The sequence below is a fragment of the Podarcis gaigeae genome, assembly GCF_964106915.1.
Source record: "Podarcis gaigeae genome assembly, chromosome: 9".
Lineage (NCBI taxonomy): Eukaryota > Metazoa > Chordata > Lepidosauria > Squamata > Lacertidae > Podarcis > Podarcis gaigeae.
Genome location: NC_139685.1, coordinates 51,547,390 through 51,570,075, shown reverse-complemented (window position 1 = coordinate 51,570,075; position 22,686 = coordinate 51,547,390). Strand labels below are relative to the sequence as shown.

General features: G+C 38.4%; 1 protein-coding gene across 2 annotated transcripts in view; it reads right to left on the bottom strand.

Annotated features, from left to right (window-relative positions):
• Positions 1–6,107: 6,107 nt before the first annotated feature.
• The window catches only part of NDNF (neuron derived neurotrophic factor), a 33,261-nt gene continuing 16,682 nt past the window's right edge, over positions 6,108–22,686 (bottom strand). For both annotated transcript variants that reach the window (XM_083755733.1, XM_083755732.1), the window contains exons 2-4: positions 10,610–10,804; positions 9,199–9,323; positions 6,108–8,646 (exon numbers count right to left, since the gene is read on the bottom strand). In XM_083755733.1, the coding sequence (XP_083611859.1) occupies positions 7,253–8,646; positions 9,199–9,323; positions 10,610–10,803 (1,713 nt within the window). In that variant the 5' untranslated portion in view covers position 10,804 and the 3' untranslated portion in view covers positions 6,108–7,252. The remainder of the gene's footprint in view (positions 8,647–9,198; positions 9,324–10,609; positions 10,805–22,686) is intronic.

Sequence of the window (22,686 nt, the reverse complement as noted above, 5' to 3'; positions counted from 1 at the left end):
TAAAAAGCAATGATTTTTTTCTCAAATCCTGGACGTCAAAAGGACGTCAATACAAGTTGCTTGCGCAACTCTGGGCTAAATGCAGCCATACACATAACCGTGGATAGATGATGCATACTTGAAATGTGGAATGACAATCTGGGACCAAAATATTTTATTATTTCATGCAAAGCATGAATTTGCAACACAAGCTGGACTGACACTGGATGTTTATAAACCACTTTAAAGACTGCTTTGTGGAGGAAGCTGAATAGTTTCCAAGTTGTCCCACTTGTTAACTGAAGCAGACATTTGCTTTTGTCCCAAGCTATTAAATGTCCTGTAAAATCTGTGTTGTAGCCAAAGAAGAGTAATGAAAGGCTTTTCGCAAAAACAATAATAAACATTGGAATACTTGGGGAGGGGGAGGAATTGTAGGAATAGGAGGGAAAATAGTAAGAATCACTAGAATTAAAATACATAGCCAAAATTGGTTGATGGTGTTGTTTGCATACTAAAGCACAGAATGAAACAATAGCTAGAGAGAACAAGTAAACAGAATGAAATGTTATAGAAACAAACTTTAAAAAAATAATAATCTAAGCACTTTCTATCTATTTTTTCTTATGTTCAAATGCTGACAAACTTTGGTTCTGTATGCATGCATTCAAATGATGTAAAATAACCCCAAGCTCAATAGCTTGCTTAGATGACCAGTTATCTTGGGGAAACCATCCCTGACATTGACCTCTACTCTTTTGCTGCTGCTGTTCTTATGCCTTGAAAGGTCCAGGAGATGCAGCAAGTGTAAAATGTAGTGGCTTGACTGCTCAATGGGGCAGAATTGGGGCATCACTTGCACTGGCTGCTGTTGAAGTTAAAGGTACTGCAAGATGAAGTTAAAGGTACTCAAGTATTGTTTCACCTTTTATATACCCAACTGAATAAGATTGGAAAAATGAGAAAACTGAAAGAAACAGGAATTGACAAATTCATCCATCCCTGCTTGGGACTTGGGATTTCATTTTATACTCAGGAATCATATTCCTTTTAAACAAAGGTATTGGAATTCTAGTCAAATTGCTCAAATGGCATGCAAACCGCAAAGAGATTTCACATTCCCCAGCCCTATTTCAATATTAACCAAAGCCTAGAAACAATATTTGAAGCAATAGCAAACATTGTGAAATTGAAGAAGTTATAAAAGAAGTTAATCCCTCAGAGGTACTCTTGTCCTTCCTAACTTTCCATAGTGGTAGATGAACCTTCTGTAAACAGCAGCACCCCAAGGCTTATCAAATATTTTCTTTGCAAGCCCCGGGAATTTCTGTATGCATTTTAACTGTGACCTCCAAGAATGCTTCCACTGTAAAACTTGGAAGGAGGAGGAAATTGAGAAGACAAATGGTGTTCAGTGGTTGTTTTGGTCACCAAATGATGACTAGAAATAATATTTAAGAATTCAGCGCATTCTTAGAAAATGCAATGTAACTTTCACAGAGATCTGCTGCTGTTGTTAAAAGCCGTGCATCTGAATATGATGAGTAAAATATACTCATACACAATTCCGAAAGCTTTCAATGTTCTTATATAAAACTCTCTATTGGAATTGAATTCCTAGATGAAATATGAGCAAATTGTGACTCACAGATCTTTTGTGACTCCCCTGCAAGCCCCACAAATGTCCTCCCACTATTGCCACAGGCCAAGCAGTGGGCCCATTGACAATGCCAACATCCCCTGATACTGCTCCACCTCCTTATGGGTCTCACTCTTGCTAACTTTCCCCCTCCAAGTGAGTAAGCAGTGGCAGGAGGAGAAGCAGAAGCAGCAGTCTCTAGTCACCTTTCCCTCGCCTTCTGGGTGGACCTGCATATTGGGCACCAAACAGCAGGGCAAGTGAATGGAGAGCAGCAACAGTGAGGAGAAGGAGGTGGAGATACTTGGAGAGGGGGACCTGAAGAGCATTATCTTAAGGGCACACAATACCTACTGGGATTTGACACTTAGCCATGTCCTGCACATTTACGCAGTCACAACACGCTTGATAATAACATCTGAATTCTTGGTAACATTATTTGGTAGAGAAATTGCATTGTTTTAGGGAGGACCTTGGCAAAAACGCATACTTTCATTGCCAAATGTTGCTATCAACATATTTTGATGTAAAAGAAGTGCTGTTTGGGATTACTCTTATTAAATAGTGATGAATTATACACAGATGAAATAGATTGACTCCTGCTGTTTGTGATGCTCACTGTATAAGGATGCATAAGATATATTAATTATGGAATTGCTTACAGTTTTTTCTGTGACGACTCATTGTGACAGGATTACTTATTGATTGATGTTCATGGAGATGTTACTTACAATACAGCAACTAAAAAAATGGGGACAGATAAGTTAATGGGTGATCGGTTGCATTAGTATGTTAAGAATGATTGTAATATATTTGATTTACAACTTAATTTGAACTATACATCTTCAAATAGGGTAGTGAATCACACTTGAATTTCATTTTTCCATATTAATAGTCCCCCCCTTAAATGATTGCTTTTCATTTTAACAAATAAAATATTAATTGACAGATTTCCCCAGAAATGAAATATTGTGCTGGAAAATCAGTGATTGCTCAACAGTAGAAACTGGATTAAGATTATTACTTTGTTCTCCCTTAACAAATTAAAGCTACCATGATATTGAGGCTAAAGTGTTGGGTGTAGATCAAGGAAGTGGGTCCAGATTTTTGTTTAACCATGAAGTTTACCATGTAAGTTTGGGCCAGTAATTCTTTATCAGCTTAACATACTTAATAAGAGTACTGTGAGGATTAAATGAAATGAACTCTTAAGGACTTGTCCAGGCAACCTGTTCATTCAGCATTTACAGTATCTGGATTTGCTTACACAAAGCTTACACAATAGACTATGTCCAGTCTTTATTGAGCATTCATTCTGATTTGTTTGCTGGGAGGCTGGGAGACAATTAGCATTCATCTTGCTTGGGTTGTGGGATGTATATAAGTCTTCTATTCATCATTTGCTTATCCCACACTTTTAAATGCATTTCCCTGTCACTTTCTAAGCTGCAAAAATTCTACATTTTTTTAAAGTGGATTTCTTGTGCTAGGACAACAAAACACTTCAACTGACTTTGTGCAAACCTAAATTTCTGGTATGCACTTGAGCCCGTCCCACGAAATAGTGAGTCTGGAGGCAACCTCAGGCGAAGCTTGCAACATAAATGAGATTGAGTGCGACCCCATGCATGTCTGCTCAGACATATATCCTATTGAGTTCAATTAGACACACACACACACACACACACACACACACACAATAGCAACCTAAATATGCACACAAAAGGGAACTGCCTTGAAAGACCCTTTTTATTTCCAAAAAGGTGCATACTTCACCACTGCTAGTTTCATCAGAGCCAAGCGTTAATGATTCTTGGTCAATTGTCCAACCTTCACACTATCTCATCACTAAATAACTACAGATATGAAGAAAAAGCAGACATTTGCACTACTGTGCTATGGTCAGCTATAAATATTAGAAGTTCTGCCAAGTTATATACTAAAAGGAAACTCAGAGAAAACTTGGAGGATCTCCCATCACATGTGCTGGATTCAGTACAAATATTTGCTATGGGGGAAACAATCTATTGATCTATGGTAATGATTTTTGAACTACAACAAATGAAGTAATGATGCCATTATTAATCTATATATGATCAAAACTGCTTTCATAACCATCCTTATGCTTTGCTAATTCATGGGCCATTTTCTCTTATGCACATAAAACTTGAAAATGTAAGGCTGCAGATAAGCTTTTCTCAACCCAGTGCCCTCAGTGTTTTGGCAATAGCAGATGCAAGGTTGGGTGTTCTGGCACTCACCTGAACTTAAGTTGGTCATGTCACTGCTGCTTACGGGGAGGTGGCAAGGTTAATGCGGACCACTGCGTTGGTTCTGCCAGGTTGTTTGCACTGTACCAACCTTGCCAACTGAAGCTGCTCATAGTCTCTATTCTTTTCATTTGCAGTAATTGCTACTGGTTTCATTTCATTTGCAGCAATTGATATTAGCTGGGGAGGGCAATGCTTTTCACTCATGCCTTGGAAGCTGGAATGTGCATATGAATAGGTGCATGTAGGCCCCTCCATTAGTCATAACACCACCAAGACATGGGCACTAAGCCGTGAACAAGGTGGAGTGGTGGAGAGGACATTGGCTGAACCATACTGTACCTGAGGAACAGGCTCAAGCAACTAACAGACAGGAACTAACGGTGTAGACCTATATTTGTCAATGGAAACCACTGTGACTTCTGAATTGGTCTGATTCATCTAAGTTTGTGGCTATCATTGCATCTTGTGGTAGGGAATTCCATCATTTGATTATGTGTGTTTGTCAAGTCCAAGGTAACCAAATGTGAAACCGACCTGTTCCTGCCTTATGGGCTGTGGGTTGTAGAAACTGATTCATTTTAACCACACCAGTCCGAACCCCACAGCAGACTTTACATGCAACTCATGTTGTACGCCATGTGAAACCATCCTCCCAACAAAATCGTAGTGCCTTGAAACCCTCAACAGCAAGATTGCTTAATAAAAACTGTTTAAACGTCACAGTCATTTCCCTTTTATTTGAAAAGTGCCCTATTGACCATTATAAGCTTTATAGAAAGAGTATGTCACATCCTGGCTGAAATGTGTATGTTCGAACACTGAACTCATTCCCGAAGACGAACTGGAGCATGTTCAGATACTGAGCTCATTCCCAGTGATGAAATCCATGGGTAAGACTTTGGCGCTATTAAAGTTAATGGGAAATTTGCCACAGACTTCAAGGGACTGGAATTCCATTTACATGATTCTAGTATTTACACCAGATGTCACACATGATAACCACAGCAATCAGATATGATATCAACGTGATAAAGTGAAGTGCTTGCTACTTTGGCAGCAAGGGCTGATTCTGAAAACCAATATATCCTCCCTTCCCAGCAATTCATAACTGCAGCTGGAATCTAAGTTATAAGAAGGAGGCCAGCAAGGAAAAAACTTCATGCCTACTACACTTTTGAGATGTACAGTTTCAGATGACTGAAGACCACTTGTAATGGCTTGACACAACCTAGCTAGACAAGGTTTATGGTTCCCAGTGACTATAAAGTATTTATTTATTGATTTATTTAATTTGTATAACACCTTTCATCCGCAGATCTCAGGACGGTTCAAAAATTGCACCTTTACTTAAGTTTAGAAAGGACATTAACTATTAGAAAAATGGTAGCTGCTCACCTTAGTCAAGATTTCTAAATTTATTTATTTCATATAATTTATACACTGCTTGATTGTGGGTGGGTGGGTGCGGGGAGGGACCCTTAGAATGGTTTACAAAGATTTTGCTTTTTGCAATTTGGTATATGGGGATGTGTTCAAGTTGCTTTGATATTTTTCTTGACTTTATGAACTTGTACCTGCTCTTCTTTCCAGAACTACTTTTTGAACCCCACAATAATTAATAAAATCCTCACACTAAACGCTCCTGGACCCAAATCATAATTCTTGTTAAATGTCGATAAAAAATTGCATATTTCAGCCACAGTGAAGTGCATTTAAACCAATGCAAAATAATATATAAGGTGAGCTTAATTGTCTCACTGAAATAAATGGGATTTAAAAGCTTGGCACATCAAGCTCAAGTTAATTATGAAATTGTAATTGGTATGACTGAAATCTAATTCACAAGTAAACACTTGAAGGGTTACAGCCCCCAAATTTGTATCTAATTTTAACTTAAATATTTCATTACTAAGAAATATATAACACATAATAGCTCAAAACTCTATTACATTTAAGGTATTTGAATCACAAAAGTTTGAATTAAGGTAAAGTTGTCTAATTTACAAAACACACACAAAATACTCAGAAGTGCAACTTATTGAATCCAGACAATTTTTCTGCCATGTAAATGCTCCTAGGTTTCACTCTGCAATCCTATACTCACTTACCTGGGAGTAAGTCCCAATGAGACTTAATTCTAAGCCATTTATTCTAAAATGTTTCAAAAAGCAGATGTTGGAACTATTTTTTAGAAAAATAAATGAAAACAAAAAGGGTTATGTTCCACAAACATGTTAATTTTAATCAAACTGATTTCTGTGGAAATGCAAAAAATAAAACAGTTATAAAATGCAGTTTTGCCTAACCTTCACTTGTGTATTGCATCAACAAATTGACCTTCAGAGTATAAGCTACTAGGTACAATCCAAAATTGAAAATAAAAAGACATAAATTGAATTGTGTTCAATCAAAATTGAGTTGATTATATACTCTGGATTTTGCCCAGTGTATAAGGGCAAGTAGTTGTTGTGTTATTGTTATAAGTTAAAGAAGAAATGAATCTACCAACCCCAAACACTTTAAGCATTACTAGATTATTTTACTCCTAATACTTATACAAATGATTGATCCTATTATTTGTAAAAGCCTCCATTTGTAAAAGCTTCCATTTTCAGGATGCTAGTAGCTGAAATAGATTTTCAGATATAAAAGTTTTACAAATTTATTAATTAATGATGCTCAAAATGCATTGGAATGGATGAGAAGGAACATATAATCTAATATTTAAATTTTATGTACAGGTATATAATGTCTGACAATTTTGTACATGAAATACATACAGTATTTAAACATTTAAAATTTACGAGATAGGAATTTACATTAGCAATAAAATTGACTTCTGCGTAGTCCAGTTAATACTTAGTTTAGATCTGTGTTTTAAGAGGGGGAAGATATTTTAATAGTTTACAATCATGGAAACATAGACATTTCAAACAAGACTTTATAAAATAATTTACATGACCCTATAGCCTACTAAGAGATAGAGGTTGTGTGGGAGTTTTGTTTCTGTGTCTGTGCATAAGAATAAGGTAACTGAATGACTTTTCTTAGCCTTTGAAGTAATAAAATAATTTAGAAGCACTTCATGCAATATGGAAGCGAAAAAGGCAGTTCCTTCAATATTTCCTGCTACTTTCATTATCTACTGAGCGCTGAACTTGGACCACCAGACGCATGATAATGCAACTGTCCGATACCAACAAAGAGCACCAGCCTCAGTCCCTTCATCTGCTCTTGTAAACATAAATATAGATGTTAATATCTTCTCTATATAGTACCAATACAGTTCACAACTCCTCTGCTGTGTAAGTAGTCAGTCCATATGCTTAATGTTCTGCTGATTTCAACATGAGAAGTGCCACTAACAGAATTTCCTTGTTTTCACAATTTTACTTTGATACTTGACGGAGTGCCCTCCATGTCCTATGACATAAACATCCAGAAGGTAGGATTTGCCAGGCTGTAGACCTTTAATTGTCTCTGTGGTAACTGCTTTTTGTAAGTTTTGGCTGTGGAAATATTTACAGAGGACTTTTTCTGATTTCTTCCTCAAGTCTGGCCCCAGGCACTGATTTTGTTCTCTTTTCTTTTGTTCCTCATTATAGTTGTCATCCACTTCCTTTCTGTATATGCAAAATTTGTTCCTTTCCTGTGTACCTAGCCATGCAACTGTGACTGAAGAACACGTGCGAAGTTTATCAAAGGCTTTAATTCGTGTGTCCTCAGGAAGAGATGGAAATGACTGTTTATTAGGCCTTGTAGTAGCCAAAATCTTCAGCATGGAAGCACCTCTTTTATTTCCTTTCAGTCGAATGAGGTATTTAGCTTTTGGCTTTCCTCTAAGTTGGAACTGACGGACGCCTTCAACATTTTGAGACAACAGAAGTTTACCATCTCTTCTGACTTGGATCTGTACAGCATCGAGGCATGAATGGACAAAAAATGTAACCTTTTGGTGTGATGAAACAGGAGCAAACCGCAAAAATTTAGAGCCTTTTCTCTTGACAAACACGTCTGTAACTTTCCCATCTTTGAGATCAACTGTTTTCTGCTTAGCCTCTTCTTTGGTTCTTTCGAAAGTGCCAACATAGGCAGTACTCATATTGGTGTTGACATTCACGGCAAATATGTCAAAGTAGTACTGTGTATCAGGTTTCAGGTCAGACACAGTAAAGATGTTCTTGTTCCCAATGCATATCTTTTCAAGGTCAACTCTAGGCTTTGAATAGACTTGTCGCCCAAACTTTGATGATGACTTTAAGAAGCTGCGCTCTTTCCCAGAATTACTGTTGGATGAAAACCCAAAATGGGCAAAGTCAAAGGGGCTGAAGTCCAGACCAGGTTTGGGAGCTCTCATAAAGGCATCATCAGCACTCTGCTTAGCTTCAACAGCACAGAGGCTTTTGAAATTGTGCTCTTTATTAATGACTACACAATATTGCATAGGTTGTTTCAGTAACGAAGCTGTAGGGCTTGGTTTCCATGCCAAAGTGACAGTTGTGCGGCCAAGAGAAGTGACATCAACTCTTGGGTCGTAAGGTAGTTCAGGATATGGTTGATCTGATTCTGGAGTTGTTGTGGCATACACTTTAAAGTGCGTGTCTTTCTCTGTTGACAGGAGTTCCAGCTGGTACAACCCGGAAGGTGAACTGGAGGACACAAAATACTCAACATCATTTCCTCTGTAGGAGAACAGCTCTGTACCTTCTTCATTGAGAATCTGTTGTTTCTGCTGTTCAAGTGGCTCAGGTTCACCTAGAAGACACACATAGGGATTTTTTTAGGAAAGGTGGTCTCAGAGGAAACAAATATATATGTTTAAGTACTAAAATAAATGATTGCTTGGTGGAAACTTAATCACGAAACAATATGGTTTATGGTTTGCAATCCATTCAACTTTTGAATAAGTAACACTGCAATTTTATTGCTATATTGCATTCATATATAGAAGAATAAATTACTATATTCTGCTGCTTAAGTAAGAAGGTTTAAGGGCATTTAAGACTAAACTTTTGTCTACTGAAGCTTAGTTCTCTGCTGGATTCATATTTAACCATCTTTCAATGTTCCCATCCCTGTTCTCTTTATAAACTGCATAATGTGTGTGAGAAAGAGAGTTAGAGAGGGAGTGTGATAATGTTAATGCATTATTTTGCTATTACAAGCCCTATTCATACAAGCAACCATTCTATGTAGCAGAGTCTAATTTATCAAACTAATTCTAACACACAACTGTTCAGGATTCCTTTAAGACAGTCACACTGATTCATATCTGAAATAAAAAATAGAATTTTATCTGAAATTTACCTGAGCCATCTCCACTAGACTCTTCTGGAAGCTCCTGCAAACTCAGCTTCCATTCCAAAGGAGCATCACAAGGTGTTACTGTAACTGCTAAGGGTGTGTTATCTTCTTCAACTACAAAAAAAAACCTAGGGAAAGATGAAGAAATCCATTAAATTTTTCACAGTGTACTTTCAGTACCTTCCAATCAACATAAATGGATGTATATTTCACATCCTTCCATAAAGGCAATCAATTAGCAAACCCTGGCATTTCATAGTTTCCTTAGGGCTTTTATTTAAGCTTAATGTGACATATCTGAGTGGGGTCGCTGAGGTTTTGGATTGTGTTGTCAGCAATATACTGATGACACACAGCTCTATTTCTCCTCTACACCTGCAGTTATGGCAGTGGATGTGCTGGACTGGTGTCTGGCCTCGATAATGGCCTGGATGAAAGTCAATAAACTGAAATTCCATCCATATAAGACTCAGCCTCTGTTAGTGGGTGGTTCCCTAGACTGGATGAATGGGAGACTGCTGGTTCTTGAGGGGGTTATGTTCCCTCTAAAGGAGCAGGTACGTAGCTTGGGGGTGCTCCTGGACCCATTTCTGTTGCTTAAAGCCCAGGTGGCCTTGGTGGCGCCAAGCGCCTTCTGTCAGCTTCGGCTGGTGGCCCAACTATAGCCCTATCTGGACATGGCTAGCCTAACTTATGTGGCATATGCTCTGGTAACTTCTAGGTTAGATTACTGCAATGCTATACAGATGGGGCTGCCTCTGAAGATGGTTTGGAACCTTCAGCTGGTGCAAAAATTGACAGCCAGGTTGCTCACTGGGGAAAGCCACGTTGAGTATATAACACTGATCCTGGCCCAAATGCACTGGCTGCCAATTAGTTTCCAGGCCCAATTCAAAGCTGGTGCCGACCTATAAAACCTTAGCCAGCCCAGGAACTCAATATATTTTTCTCATTATTATATAGTGGTTTATAAATAAATAAATAAATAAATAAATAAATAAATAAGAAAGAAAGAAAGAAAGAAGGCCTGGAAAGGAAAAGGTCATTTCAGACAGGAATACTGGAAAGAAACATTTGTTTAAAAAGATATTTTCCTTCAAAACTCAACACTTACTATTGAGAATCTGATTACCTCTTTTGCTAGTCATTGAAATATTTGTACTTAAGTGTGGTACCTTAATAGCACCAATGTCCTTTACAATAATATTAAAACGAGATATTGCTCATATTGTGACTCTATTTTAAAACATATGATGTCTTTCTCCACATTATTCTTAAGAAATTTCATTTCTAAGTAGAGAACTAATATTTCTATTCTCCATGCATAAACCCAAATTAAATTTAATTACAAATCCATATAGCAGCTCCACCTATCACTTCTGCCTCTCTCTGAAAATTTCATTAACTCAAATACCTTTTGGGTGTTTCTCTGAAGAGATAGCTGCTGATTTCAGCTCCATCTGGGAGAACTGATGTATCGTGGAAAAATGTTTTGTCCTGGATCTGCATCTGAAAAAGCTCTTCATCTCTAGTAGGCAGCTTCTGTGTCCAGGAGCTAAATGGTAGCAGCAGCAGAAGGTAGGACATGGAACAGTGCAGCAAGAGCATCCTAAAGCAAAATGAAAGGGATGCATTGTAAATGACAGGACTAGTAAATATAGTTGTTGCTGTAAAAAAAGGGGGGAAGGTGTTATCTCTTATGCCATAATTAAATTATGTTCGGTATTTGTCTAAGTGATCCATCAAGTCAATAGTCTTTACTTGAAACTCATGTTGTTGTCGTCGTATGATTGAATGAATAAAGCATTTTAAATTTCCTGCTAGTGGTTTTCCCAGCTGAGACATCTAAGGTTTAGGTTCTTAAGGGAAAGGGCTATAGAGGGGAGCGCTTTGCCAGCGCCACCCGTTCCCACTGACAACAAGTTTCAGTTACTTTCTCCTGCTAGCCAGTTTTCAAGCAGGGCTGTTCAGAAGAATGGAAAGACAAGCTCATTTACAGATATGTGCAACAATATTACAGAAGATCAGGAGACGGCTAGTCTGTTGTCTATTGAGTCTTGTAATTAAACTCTATAGGAAGCCGAGAGAGAGAGAGAGAGAGAGAGAGAGAGAGGACATGTAGCTTAATTTGTACTTCATTTGCTTTGATACTATAAAAGAAGGAGCGGTTTACAACATTCTGGTACTCTACAGTGTGTCCTCATTACAAAGTCTTTTTCCTTTGATCGTATTTCACGAAGTGTGTATTTTTCTTTCCTCAGTCACTGAATTATTCTGTATAGAACAATGATCACCGCAGGACTAGGAGCAGCAGTGTAATGTAATCTATTTTTGCTTTCTTTCAGCTATATAAACACTCATCTCTTTCTCAGAGTATCAGAAGTATCTTCTTTCCCAAGATCAGGGTTGTATGTGGTAGACATTAGGGAGTTGATTTGCCATTGGTGCTAATAATGGAGGACCAACCCCGCCATGTCTCATCTAACAGAATTCCAGTAGAATCCCCTTATTCAGTTGGACTTTCTCTGATGTAGGAAGGATTGCTGCCTCAGACATCTGTTCATAGATAATCAGCGTACTGTTTATAAGCCCAACATAGGTTCAAGGTGTCTGAAGGACTGCTTGTTTACGTATCAGTGAATGCCTACCTATCAAGATACTTGGAGAAGGTTGTGCTCTATGTCCCACTATTAACTGAAAATAGGCTGGTGGGTACACAGGACACTGGCTTCTAGGTGGTGCTACTTACATGTAGATCTAGTGTGGTGTAGTGGTTCAAGTGTTGCAGTAGGACCTGGGAGGCCAGAGTTCAAATCTCCACTCAGCCAAGAAGTCCACTGGGTGACCTTGGGCCAGTGGCTATCTCTCAGCTTAACCTACCACAAAGGGTTGTTGTGAGGGTAAATGCAGAGGGGGAGAAAATGTATGCCACTTTCAGCTCCTTGGAGGAAAAGTGGGATATACTGTACAGTATATGCAATAATAAAATAAATGAAATCCTGATACAGTAACAGCAACACAGTTGAAAATAAAGAACTAAAGGAAATTTGAGCATAGAGATCACAAGTCAAAATATTTGATAATTTGATTTACAAAACTCATTGAAATATGTTTTAAGTACCATTTAGGATAAATTATGACTAAAACAAGATACTTTGTTCATTAATTTTTCAGTCAGAATTTGTCTATGAATTAATCAGAACTATAGCAAATTCTCTGGTGTTCTGAATGCTTATGATGATAGTGTCTTTTCAATGAACCACTGTAAGATCTTAATAATGGATATTCTGAGTCCTGGATTCCAGTGCAATTTTGTTTTAAAAATAAAGGTTACTGTATAGGGTTCTCCAGATTAAGCTTTGTTTTTCAATTTTGTTTTTTAACCAGATCACCCACTTTATAGGCAGGCTTTTGGATCAAATTAACAACTATAAATTAAGTAGGTAGGATCTTGTTTTAATTTACTATAGCTAATTATCTGGTTAATCCTTCAGACAATAATAGCATAAGTCTTATATTAAGTCCAGTCTTGCCTGCTTATTTAGGCATAACACAGAAGAAGTCACTTGGGATTTTGTTGAGTGAGTAAGCATACGCCATAGAGTGTTTATTAGGTTCTTCACTTTCTCTCACTAACATTTCACATGTAAACCTGTGTATTAGTGAGTAGCCATCAGATAGAACACATTTTAAGAGTTTCCACTTTAAAGTATTACCCCCCTTTTTTGCTGATCCCTAATTCAAAACTGCTCACTCCAATACAAAAATATTCATTATTTGATTCTAAAGTCCAGTCCACTGTTCTTTCATGCTGAATTTCTTTTATTTATTTTTACAGCCCTTGATAATTTGCTGGCATGTGCATTTCACCTAACTTTTTAAAAGAAAGTTCCTGGTCTGCAAGAAAACCAAGCTCTGAAACTTAGCTTGTGGTGTGAGAACTGGCACTTGGTCCATCATTGCAAAAAAAATTGGTGGGACAGGTTTGGCCTTTTGTTTTAATTCCAATTAATCTCAGCTCTTCTTTCTTTTTAAAGCTAATGCTTACCCTGAAAGTTGGAAGACAACTAGGAAAATATTACCGTAGAGTCTGCTTTTTGTTGTTTCTGCCTAAGCTGAAAACAAGCATGATGTTGGAGATTCTTGATCGAAACTCCCATGCGTGTCTGTGAAGGTTTAAAGCAGCTGTGGTTGTGATGGTGGTTAGGGCTCAGTAATAAAATTATTTTATGCAAATGTATTTAATTAAAACATTTATACCATTCTTCTTCCACACTCACTACACTGCAGTTCACAAGATTTAAAAGCAATACAACCACATACACTTAAAACCAGATATAAACTATGAGACCAAGTGGGAGAAACAGTAGAGGATTGTGAACAAAATCCACAGCTCACAGCTACCACGTCCCCTTCTTTTAGTCACATTATGGGGCCCTCAACAGCCTTCTTAAAAAAATTATTCAGTGGATTCTACAGAAAAGTAAGGGGCCTGGTGCTCTTGGATCCTGTAATTCAACATCATCAGAGGGAGAGAAGAGAGGTAATGACACAAAGGCTCATTCATGTAACACCGAACCATACTTTAGTGTTAAAGTACAGACTAGGAGACATACACAGCCTTTGACTCCTCCAGAATGGGGATGCTAGAATAACAAAACCATTACAGGGAATAAAATTCCCCTCTTGTACCAAGAAAGCAAAGGTAAATGTAAAAGGACCCAATGTGGCAGCTTACTGCAGCTTTGTTTTTGTTTTTCCTTCTATATGTACCAAGATTTGTATTTATTATTTTGGTGGATACAAGCCCTTACCTTGGCTGCCACCTTGCATTGGTATCCAGTAAAGATGTGAGGTCTCCTTGACTATGCTTAGTAATGAGCCTTGGGCACTGGCAAGAACCTTATGAAAATAAGAGCTCTTTGACAGTTGACCAGACTTCCATGAGCAGTGGGGGAGGTTTTTAAGTAGAGGTTGGGTAGCCATCTGTCAAGTATGATCCAACTGAGTTTTCTGCATTGCAGGGGATTGGGTTAGATGACCCCTGAGGACCCTTCCAAGGCTACAATTCTATGATTCCATGATTCTGTAATCCTGGCATCCTTAAAGTGAATTTATTTTGCTGTGGCTCTGGCAACCATATCTGTTGACAGGTAACAATATCCTGATTCAAGAGCACCAGTCACGAACTGATGACAGTGCCTCGTTCTCATTGTACGTATAATGACGATATCCTCACAGATATCCTCATCTGCCCCAGCTGCCAGTGCCTACCAGATTTCAGTGTAGTCTACGCTAGGAACAAAGAGAGCTGCTTATACTGACTCAGACCACTGGCCCATCTATGTCAGAATCCTCTGCACCTACTACCAGCAGCTGGCCATGATTTAAGGACCAGGGCCTCTTCTGCCCTACCTGGAGATGCCAGGGATTAAACCTGGGATGTTCTGCATACAAAGCAGAATAGCTAAATAACATTTTACTCTCTTCTAGATGTTCAGCTTGTTTCATCATTAGAAATTTTAAATCTGCAGGGGGAGTAAAGAATTTGTTGGAACGTCACCACTGACTTGAAAGACTTGCACGTTGTTGATCCTGACTAAGTGAGAGCCAAAACAAACAGTCCAAAGTGAAAGAACAAACATCTATCTTATTTTTTTTTAGGATTGCAAAAGTGCCCTCTAATGGCCTTTTCTCTCTCTTTCTCACCCCGCCCCCACAAACTATTGCTTTCTAGTCATTGTCTGTCTAATAGTACAGTATAAATCTGAGCATGAACTATATGTCCAAGCTGCATTTTAGGGTAAAAATGCTCACAAGGCAGCTTCTGTACAATATTAAAATACATGAAATCAAATAACAGCAATACAAGAATCATCATACGATGGCAGAAGATAAAAGCCTAATATTAATATTAATACCAGAATAACACAGTTTAAAACCAGCAAAGCCTTAAAGACCTTATAGCTGGTGATGATTACAGCATCTTTAAGCGATCTATTAATGAAGCCAGGTTTCATAATTGAGTACCAAAAAAGACAACTCTGAAGCCTAATGTTTTTGAGACGTGTGTAAAGCAAGTATGGTCATTTGGTAGTAAACTGATGAGTGATGATCACTAGTACATATTTTTTAAATGTGCAGCTGAAAATATCCAGTGTTTTCTTTTCTAGCATCTATTTACTGAAAACACAAACATTGTCCACAAAGCATTCCCAGTTATATATTAGTAGGTGGAAGCACTAAAGCAACAACTTCTTGCACTATATTTTCACAAAACACAAATCCACTACTTTTTAAAGCTAACAGTTGCATCAGCCATTTTGTTCCTGAAGGAATCATGATACACACCACCTCCCAAAATTCCATAAGAAGCAGTCACCAGTGGATATGTTGCAATCCAAACCCAAGGAAACAATTCACTTTTATTTTCTGTCAATTTTTAGGTCCCTGAGACCTGTAAAAAGATCTACTACAACAGCAGCAAAAGGTCTGGATTTACTTGAAGCAAATACATCTGGAATAAATAAAACTAAATGTTTAATTACAGAGAGTTGAAAGTGCATGATTGTAATTTAGTGAGGTTAATTTCAAAGAATGGCCTGCCACAGGCATTTGTATGTTGTATTTCTATAACTGGGTGGAGGGGTGTGTGCAATTTTGTATCCCTCAAATCTTATTTTTAAAATCAAAAGCACTGACTTTTATTTGAGTAACTCAGTCCCCCATTTGATAATAAATCTGCAGGATACTATTTAACTTTTGACTGTAGCCTTGGAGAAATCAAAGGGGATCATGTGAAGGTGGCAAATAATTGTTCAGACTAGACTTTAGGGACTAGGTCTTATTCCATTAATCAACCTCTGGCTTGACAGTCTTAAACTTAATGACTTTATCTGTACAGATGCAAACTTAGACATCATTACTATAATTTAAAAGAAATACAGTTCATCTCACCATAGAGAACAAGAGTGTCACTTGTGTGTCTGCTTAGTCTGCTGTTCAGGTACTCGCTGTTGATGGGCAAAGTAAAATGATTAAGGCTAATCTGAGATTAAGCCCCATTAACGTCAGCAGGACTTACTCCTTATTACATATGCATAGGATTTCTTCATAAATTTGATTTAATTTTGTGTATATATTAGAACACAGGGAAGAAAGAAAAAAATTGACTTTTGAAAAAAGTTTGACCATGTGAATAAATTATTACATCAAACAATACAGTATAACTTTCTCTTTGCCCAGGACACACCTGGGACTTCTGACTTCTCACCCAGATGTGAAACATCCTTATATGTGGTGGTTGTCTTTTTTTTATTAACCAGAAAAAAGTATATAATGTCTGCCCTTCCATTTGCCGCTTGTATCCTACAGAGGTGTTTGGCATGCCAACTCTAATTACTTAACTTGGTATTCCAAAGCAGTTCCAGGTCTGCACTAGAAACATGTTGTGAGCATAAGTGTGGCATTACACACACACACACACACACACACACACACACACACACAGTAACCAACTAGCTCAATTTTAAAGAGAGTTAAATTCATCCATGTGCCAAAGAAAAAAAAGGATTTTTAAAGTTCAAGACTTCAGTTGACTTCAGTGCCATGTAAGCAATAAAAATGTTCTACAGCTAGATGGTGAACCTGTGGCCTCCAGATGTTGCTGAACTTCCAATCAGAACATCCCTGATGACTGGCCATGGTGTTCCAACATCTGGAGGGCCACAGGTTAGCCTGCCTATAGTACAGTCCCATACACTGTGCTTTGTACAACTTAACCTCCATTTACCCTACACTTTATTTGGTTGTTTATTCCCAACCTTGTTCCCCAGTGGGTCAGGGGCAATAACAAAGCTGGAGCCAAAAGTACACATGATTTTAAATTTGAAACTAAATGTTGACAGCCAGCCTCTTATGTTGAATCAAAAGTAAAACCAGAAAATGAATTATTCAAGCCTGTTTCTGATTTTAAGTTGTGTTATTTTTATGGGATTGCTTTGTTTTTAATTGTAAGCTGCCTTGAATGAAGCTAACATACTGGAGAGGCAAGGTATAAACTTTTGAACTAAATAAATTAGAACGTTGGTTCTGCAGGCCAGCACTACTGTGCTGATAAACTCTAAATTGCTCATTAATTCTTTTCACTGAAATCCAACTTGCTTCAAATTTATTCATGTATTTATTAACTAAATGTATATAGCCAACCCACAATATAAGTGGCCCGCAAAACAAATATAAAAATTAAAATACGACAGAAAATGATTGATATCATTTGACATTAAAAACACAACTGAAACACATTTTTTAAACTAAGAGGACCATATGCTCTTAAATAACACAAGTTATTTAAAAGGCCTGGATAAACAAAGAAATCTTCACTTGGGACTGAAAAGGCCAGAAAGATGGTGTCAGGTGAACCTCCTTTAAAAGGATGCTCCATAACTGGGGCCCTGTCTCCAGTGGTTGCCCCATACCCCTCAACTGTCCCGCTTTGAGTGGGGCATCCTGGAATTACAGAAGCCATCCTGGCTTCCGACTGCATCCTAGACACAGACCCCAAATACACCAGTTTTGGGGGTCATGCTCTCAAGCGAGTTACCTGGCTTCCATGAGACTGCAGTCCCCAAAAGACACACGTCCCAATTTTCCTCTGCGGCATGTTGGAGGGTATGTTACCCATCTCATGCTGTTTGGCAAGGGCACTTGGAGCAAGGATTCAGACCAGCTCCAGGTAGAATGCAATGAAGTGTACAGTATCAGTGCAGAGCTCAGGGATGTATTCAACTAAGATCCTTCAGAGTAGACCCATTGAAATTAATATAGCTTAAAGGTAAAGGTACCCCTGCCCGGACGGGCCAGTCTTGACAGACTCTAGGGTTGTGCGCTCATCTCACTCTAGAGGCCGGGAGCCAGCACTGTCCGCAGACACTTCCGGGTCACGTGGCCAGCGTGACGAAGCTGCTCTGGCGAACCGGCACCAGAGCAGCACACGGAAACGCCATTTACCTTCCCGCTATAAAGCGGTACCTATTTATCTACTTGCACTTAGGGGTGCTTTCGAACTGCTAGATGGGCAGGAGCTGGGACCGAACGACGGGAGCTCACCCCACCACAGGGATTCGAACCGCCGACTATGCGATCAGCAAGTCCTAGGCGCTGAGGTTTTACCCACAGCGCCACCTGCGTCCCCTGAAGGAGTAATATAGCTTAGTCATGCTCATTTGTTTCAGTGGGTCTGCTCTGAGCAGGGCTAACATTGAATATAATGCAATTTCCTCCTCCCCCCCCCAATAAATAAATAAATTTCTGGATTGACATATTATAAATGTGGATGGGTGTATATTTATGTGCTACACTGTGCAATAAAATAACTGAAATTTAAGGAGTAACAATGGATCCTTTGACATTTTAGAAATTGAATATGTTCAAATACAGTATGGGTTAAATAGGACTTATTTTACAGTTTATTTCAGAACGTGTTTTCTCCTTTTGTTGAACATATTATTGCAACAACGGAAATCACATCAGCATTTCAAAGAAATATTGTAAAATAAAATACCTTAACAATTGGATTTATTTTTCCAATCCATCCATAAGCAATACCATGGGGACCTGTGCTATAGCTACTAAAAAGTTTTGTTAAGACCACTTCTGGGAACACTCAGTTTAGTTATACTGAACAAGCCAAAGGTCAAAGAAAACACCATCTGATCATCTTGAAAAGGAATAGTTAGGTTCTGAAAGGCTTTCCCCCTTTTCTTTTGATGGCAATGTGTGTTGTGTTTTCAGTTTTAGCACTATATTAGAGCACCCCATTTACCTCACTAGCCAGGTGGCACAGGTGCATTTTATCTCAAAGTAGATTTAACAGCCAGTCTTTTTATTTAAACTTAGATTTGTCTCATTCATTTAATAAGTGGTGTGTGTGCCTCTGGATGATCCAATTTCAAGAGCAGAGCAGGGATATGGGCAATGATTTCTAAGCCCTCCCTCGCCAACCACTCATTTCCCTGAAGCCACTCTTCTCAAGTCTTGTCCCATCAGAATAACTTCCAGGATTGGGCCTCTGTTGACGGAAAAGTGAATGACATGAGGTACTCTGGGGAAGTGATATGTGAGTTGGGGAAGGGATCCAGTATCTCTCACCCTTTCCATCTCCTGTCTTCTACATGACCATGTAGTTTATACATGCAGAGCTGCCACCATCTAGGTTTGATCCTATCTTAAATGACACAGATTCAGCATTATTTTCATGTTAGAAGCACTTAAAAGAATTTACAATTTAAATATGAACAAGAAACACATTGTGGCTAAAGCTATACTTTTTGGTCTTTTCAGTTACTTTGATTACCACCAGCCTCTTATCTTACTTCAACTGATCTGTTTACACAATCAATTCTGTAAACAAACTGAGTTTGTTTACCCAATTAAAGGGGTTAATCAAAGGCTGAAGTAAGATGGAAATGAGCCCTTGGATAAGCAACTACAAAGGCACTGAAAAAGTAATAGTGGTTGGGTTTTTTAGCTGCCTACTTGTGTGTAGGTATTGCATCAGAATGCAAGGATGGATCTGGGGCACAATTTTAAAAAAAAAATGGCTGAAATATGCAGAGGGAAAAACAACAACTAAATAATATCTCAGTGATTGCCTGCTAGCATATGATCAGGAACTCAACTATGGATGTTTTGCTGCTAAATTCCAGCACATTTTAAAAGAGTTGCTCTGTTTTCTATATATTTCTCAAACATTTTATTTAATCTCCCAGAAATGAAGAAGCAGAAAGATTACAAATTTTCTCTTTCATGGTTCCTACTAATAAAAGGAGTTTCAACATAACTGACTTAAAATCTCATTTTCCCTTGAGTTCCCTTTAGGTTACAGACAGACAAATCTTACAGCTTCCATTCTTGTCCTCCAGAAAGGAAAGCACATGTGAAAAAGTTTCATAAATATGAAAAATTAAAAGTAGATTTTGCAGAAAAGATATGTGAACAGTATACTAAATTCCTGCCAGCTACTATCCATTAATTTTCTCTGAAAGTTCCTATAGGATTTCATTACAAAATATCCCCCCCCCCCTTAGGAGTAATGTAAGATCATGCATCAATTCCCCTATCTGCACACAGCTGGAGACCGAGAAAGAACTTCCCTGGTGAGTACCTAATAAAATGATCAAATACCATAATGTAGCCTGTTATAAGATACCAATGACCACTCCCTATGTTTTGAATGTATTTTACGCTATTGTAATTAATTACAAAAAAAACTGTTGTATGGAATAGAAAAAAGCTACATTTCTTTCTACACAGTATTTTAACTAAAATTTCAGAACAAATAGAACTAGAAGTGATTAAATTGTATTTAAATGGACACGTATAAAACACCAAGAAAACATAAGCAGCTACAGTACAGAAAGCCTACAAATAAAACAGCAAAAACATTCAACAGCATTAAAACCATAAAACAGCATTTGTCAGCCCAAGGTAAAGGTAAAGGACCCCTGACAGTTAAGTCCAATCGCGAATGACTCTGGGGTTGCAGCATTCATCTCGCTTTATGGGCTGAGGGAGCCAGCGTTTGCCCACAGACAGCTTCTGGGTCATGTGGCCAGCATGTCTAAGCCACTTCTGGCGAAACAAGAGCAGCACATGGAAACGGTGTTTACCTTCCCGCCAGAGCGGTACCCCTTTATCTACTTGCATTTTGATGTGCTTTCAAACTGCTGGGTTGGCAGGAGCAGGGACCGAGCAATGGGAGCTCACCCCGTCGCGGGGATTCGAACCGCCGACCTTCCAATCAGCAAGCCTTAGGCTCAGTGGTTTAGACCACAGCACCACCTGCGTCCAAAGCCTTGCTAAAAAGGAAAGTTTTAACCTGGTGGTTAAAGGTTGTTACTGAAGATGCCTTTATAGGTCTGTTTGCGGTAGTTGTTTCAATGGACAGGCAACAGGCCCCCCATCCCCCATTTACGTGCGTTTCCTATGTGTGTGACCATGCATACGCACATTGCGCTGAACACAGATGTGAATTTTAAAATTGCAAAAATGGCCCTAGAAGAGCCCAGGACAGGCAAAAGGTGCCAAAACAGTGCCTAGCAGTCCCAGGAGCCCTTGCATTGACGGTTGAGGCTTGTGGAGAGTTGGATTTTGAGCAATGAGGTTTGGAGGGAGTGATAATGGTGGAGTTTAGTAAATGTTGCTGGCTTTTTAAAGGGTTTTTCAAGAGTTTCCATAGTTTTTGAGATGCTTGCAGGATTTTCCTATGGTGTTTCAAATCTACACACTTTCACATATGTGTGTGGTGCCTCGAAACATAACCTCCATGTAAATTGGCTGTAAGTTGCCTGTGCATTGAAAGTTGCCTGTACTTATTTAAAGTGAGTCACATTTATTTCAATGGAACTTGCTTCCAAGGAAATATGCTCTGAATTACAGAATCAATTAGCAACTACATTTCATATTCCAGGGTCAAAGGTCCGGAAGCAAACAATTCTCTAGACCTCACCAAACAAATATGCACATATCAGATCTGAGTTTCTCCTATCCCAAATCCAACCTCACCAAATCAATGTCAGAGGAATTCCTAAAAGATACATTCAAACAGGACTGGGGAAAATATTGTTACAGTGCAAGATTAAGAAGTGTGCTGGCTGTATTTAGTCTGTATGCTGGCTTACTCAATGAAGTGTGCTGCTTTTATTTATTATATTAGCTCTAACCAAGCATCTCAGATTTCCTTAAATTTCTTCACCCTTTCACATCTTCCCTCATGAGGGTCTTTCAATTACAACACAATTTCTGTATAGGCTAAGTAGGTGGCTTCTGCATGCAATTCTTTCAAGGTATGTTCCCTTCTGTTCATTTCTTGCCTGCTGTTTGATATGATGCAAGTCTTCACCTATTTTTTAAAAATAATTTTTACAGTACAATTCCTCTGGTAAATATTTGAAAGGGACAGTACATCATAGCTGCCATTATCACATGCAGATTAGGGGTGAAATCCTAACCCTGGGCTTGGTAGGATGGGTTAGATGTGGCAGGTCTCTAGCTGAGTTGTAAATTTTCCTCATAGAGGAGTTTTATTGTTTTGTACATATGTGAAATTAGGCCCCCTTTTGCCCCAGTGCACATGACTTTACATTAACATAGAATCATATTTGTCATTTTACTTCCCATTCACTCAGTTTGGAGAGATACTTCTGGAGCTCTTCACAATCCCTTTTTGTTTTAATCACTCTGAACAATTTTGTATAGTCCACTAACGTGGCTACTTCACTACTCGCCCCTAACTCTAGAACATTTATGAAATAAGTTGAGAAATACTGGTCCTTGGAGGACTCAATTTTTACACCCTTCAATTGGGAAAACGGCTTCCTGTTCCTTAATCCATAAAACCACCTGTCTAATCCATTAAACAAACTGCTAAGCTTTACAGAGGGGCTTTCTCAAAAGATTTTTCCAAGGCTAAGTACACAATTATTATTATGT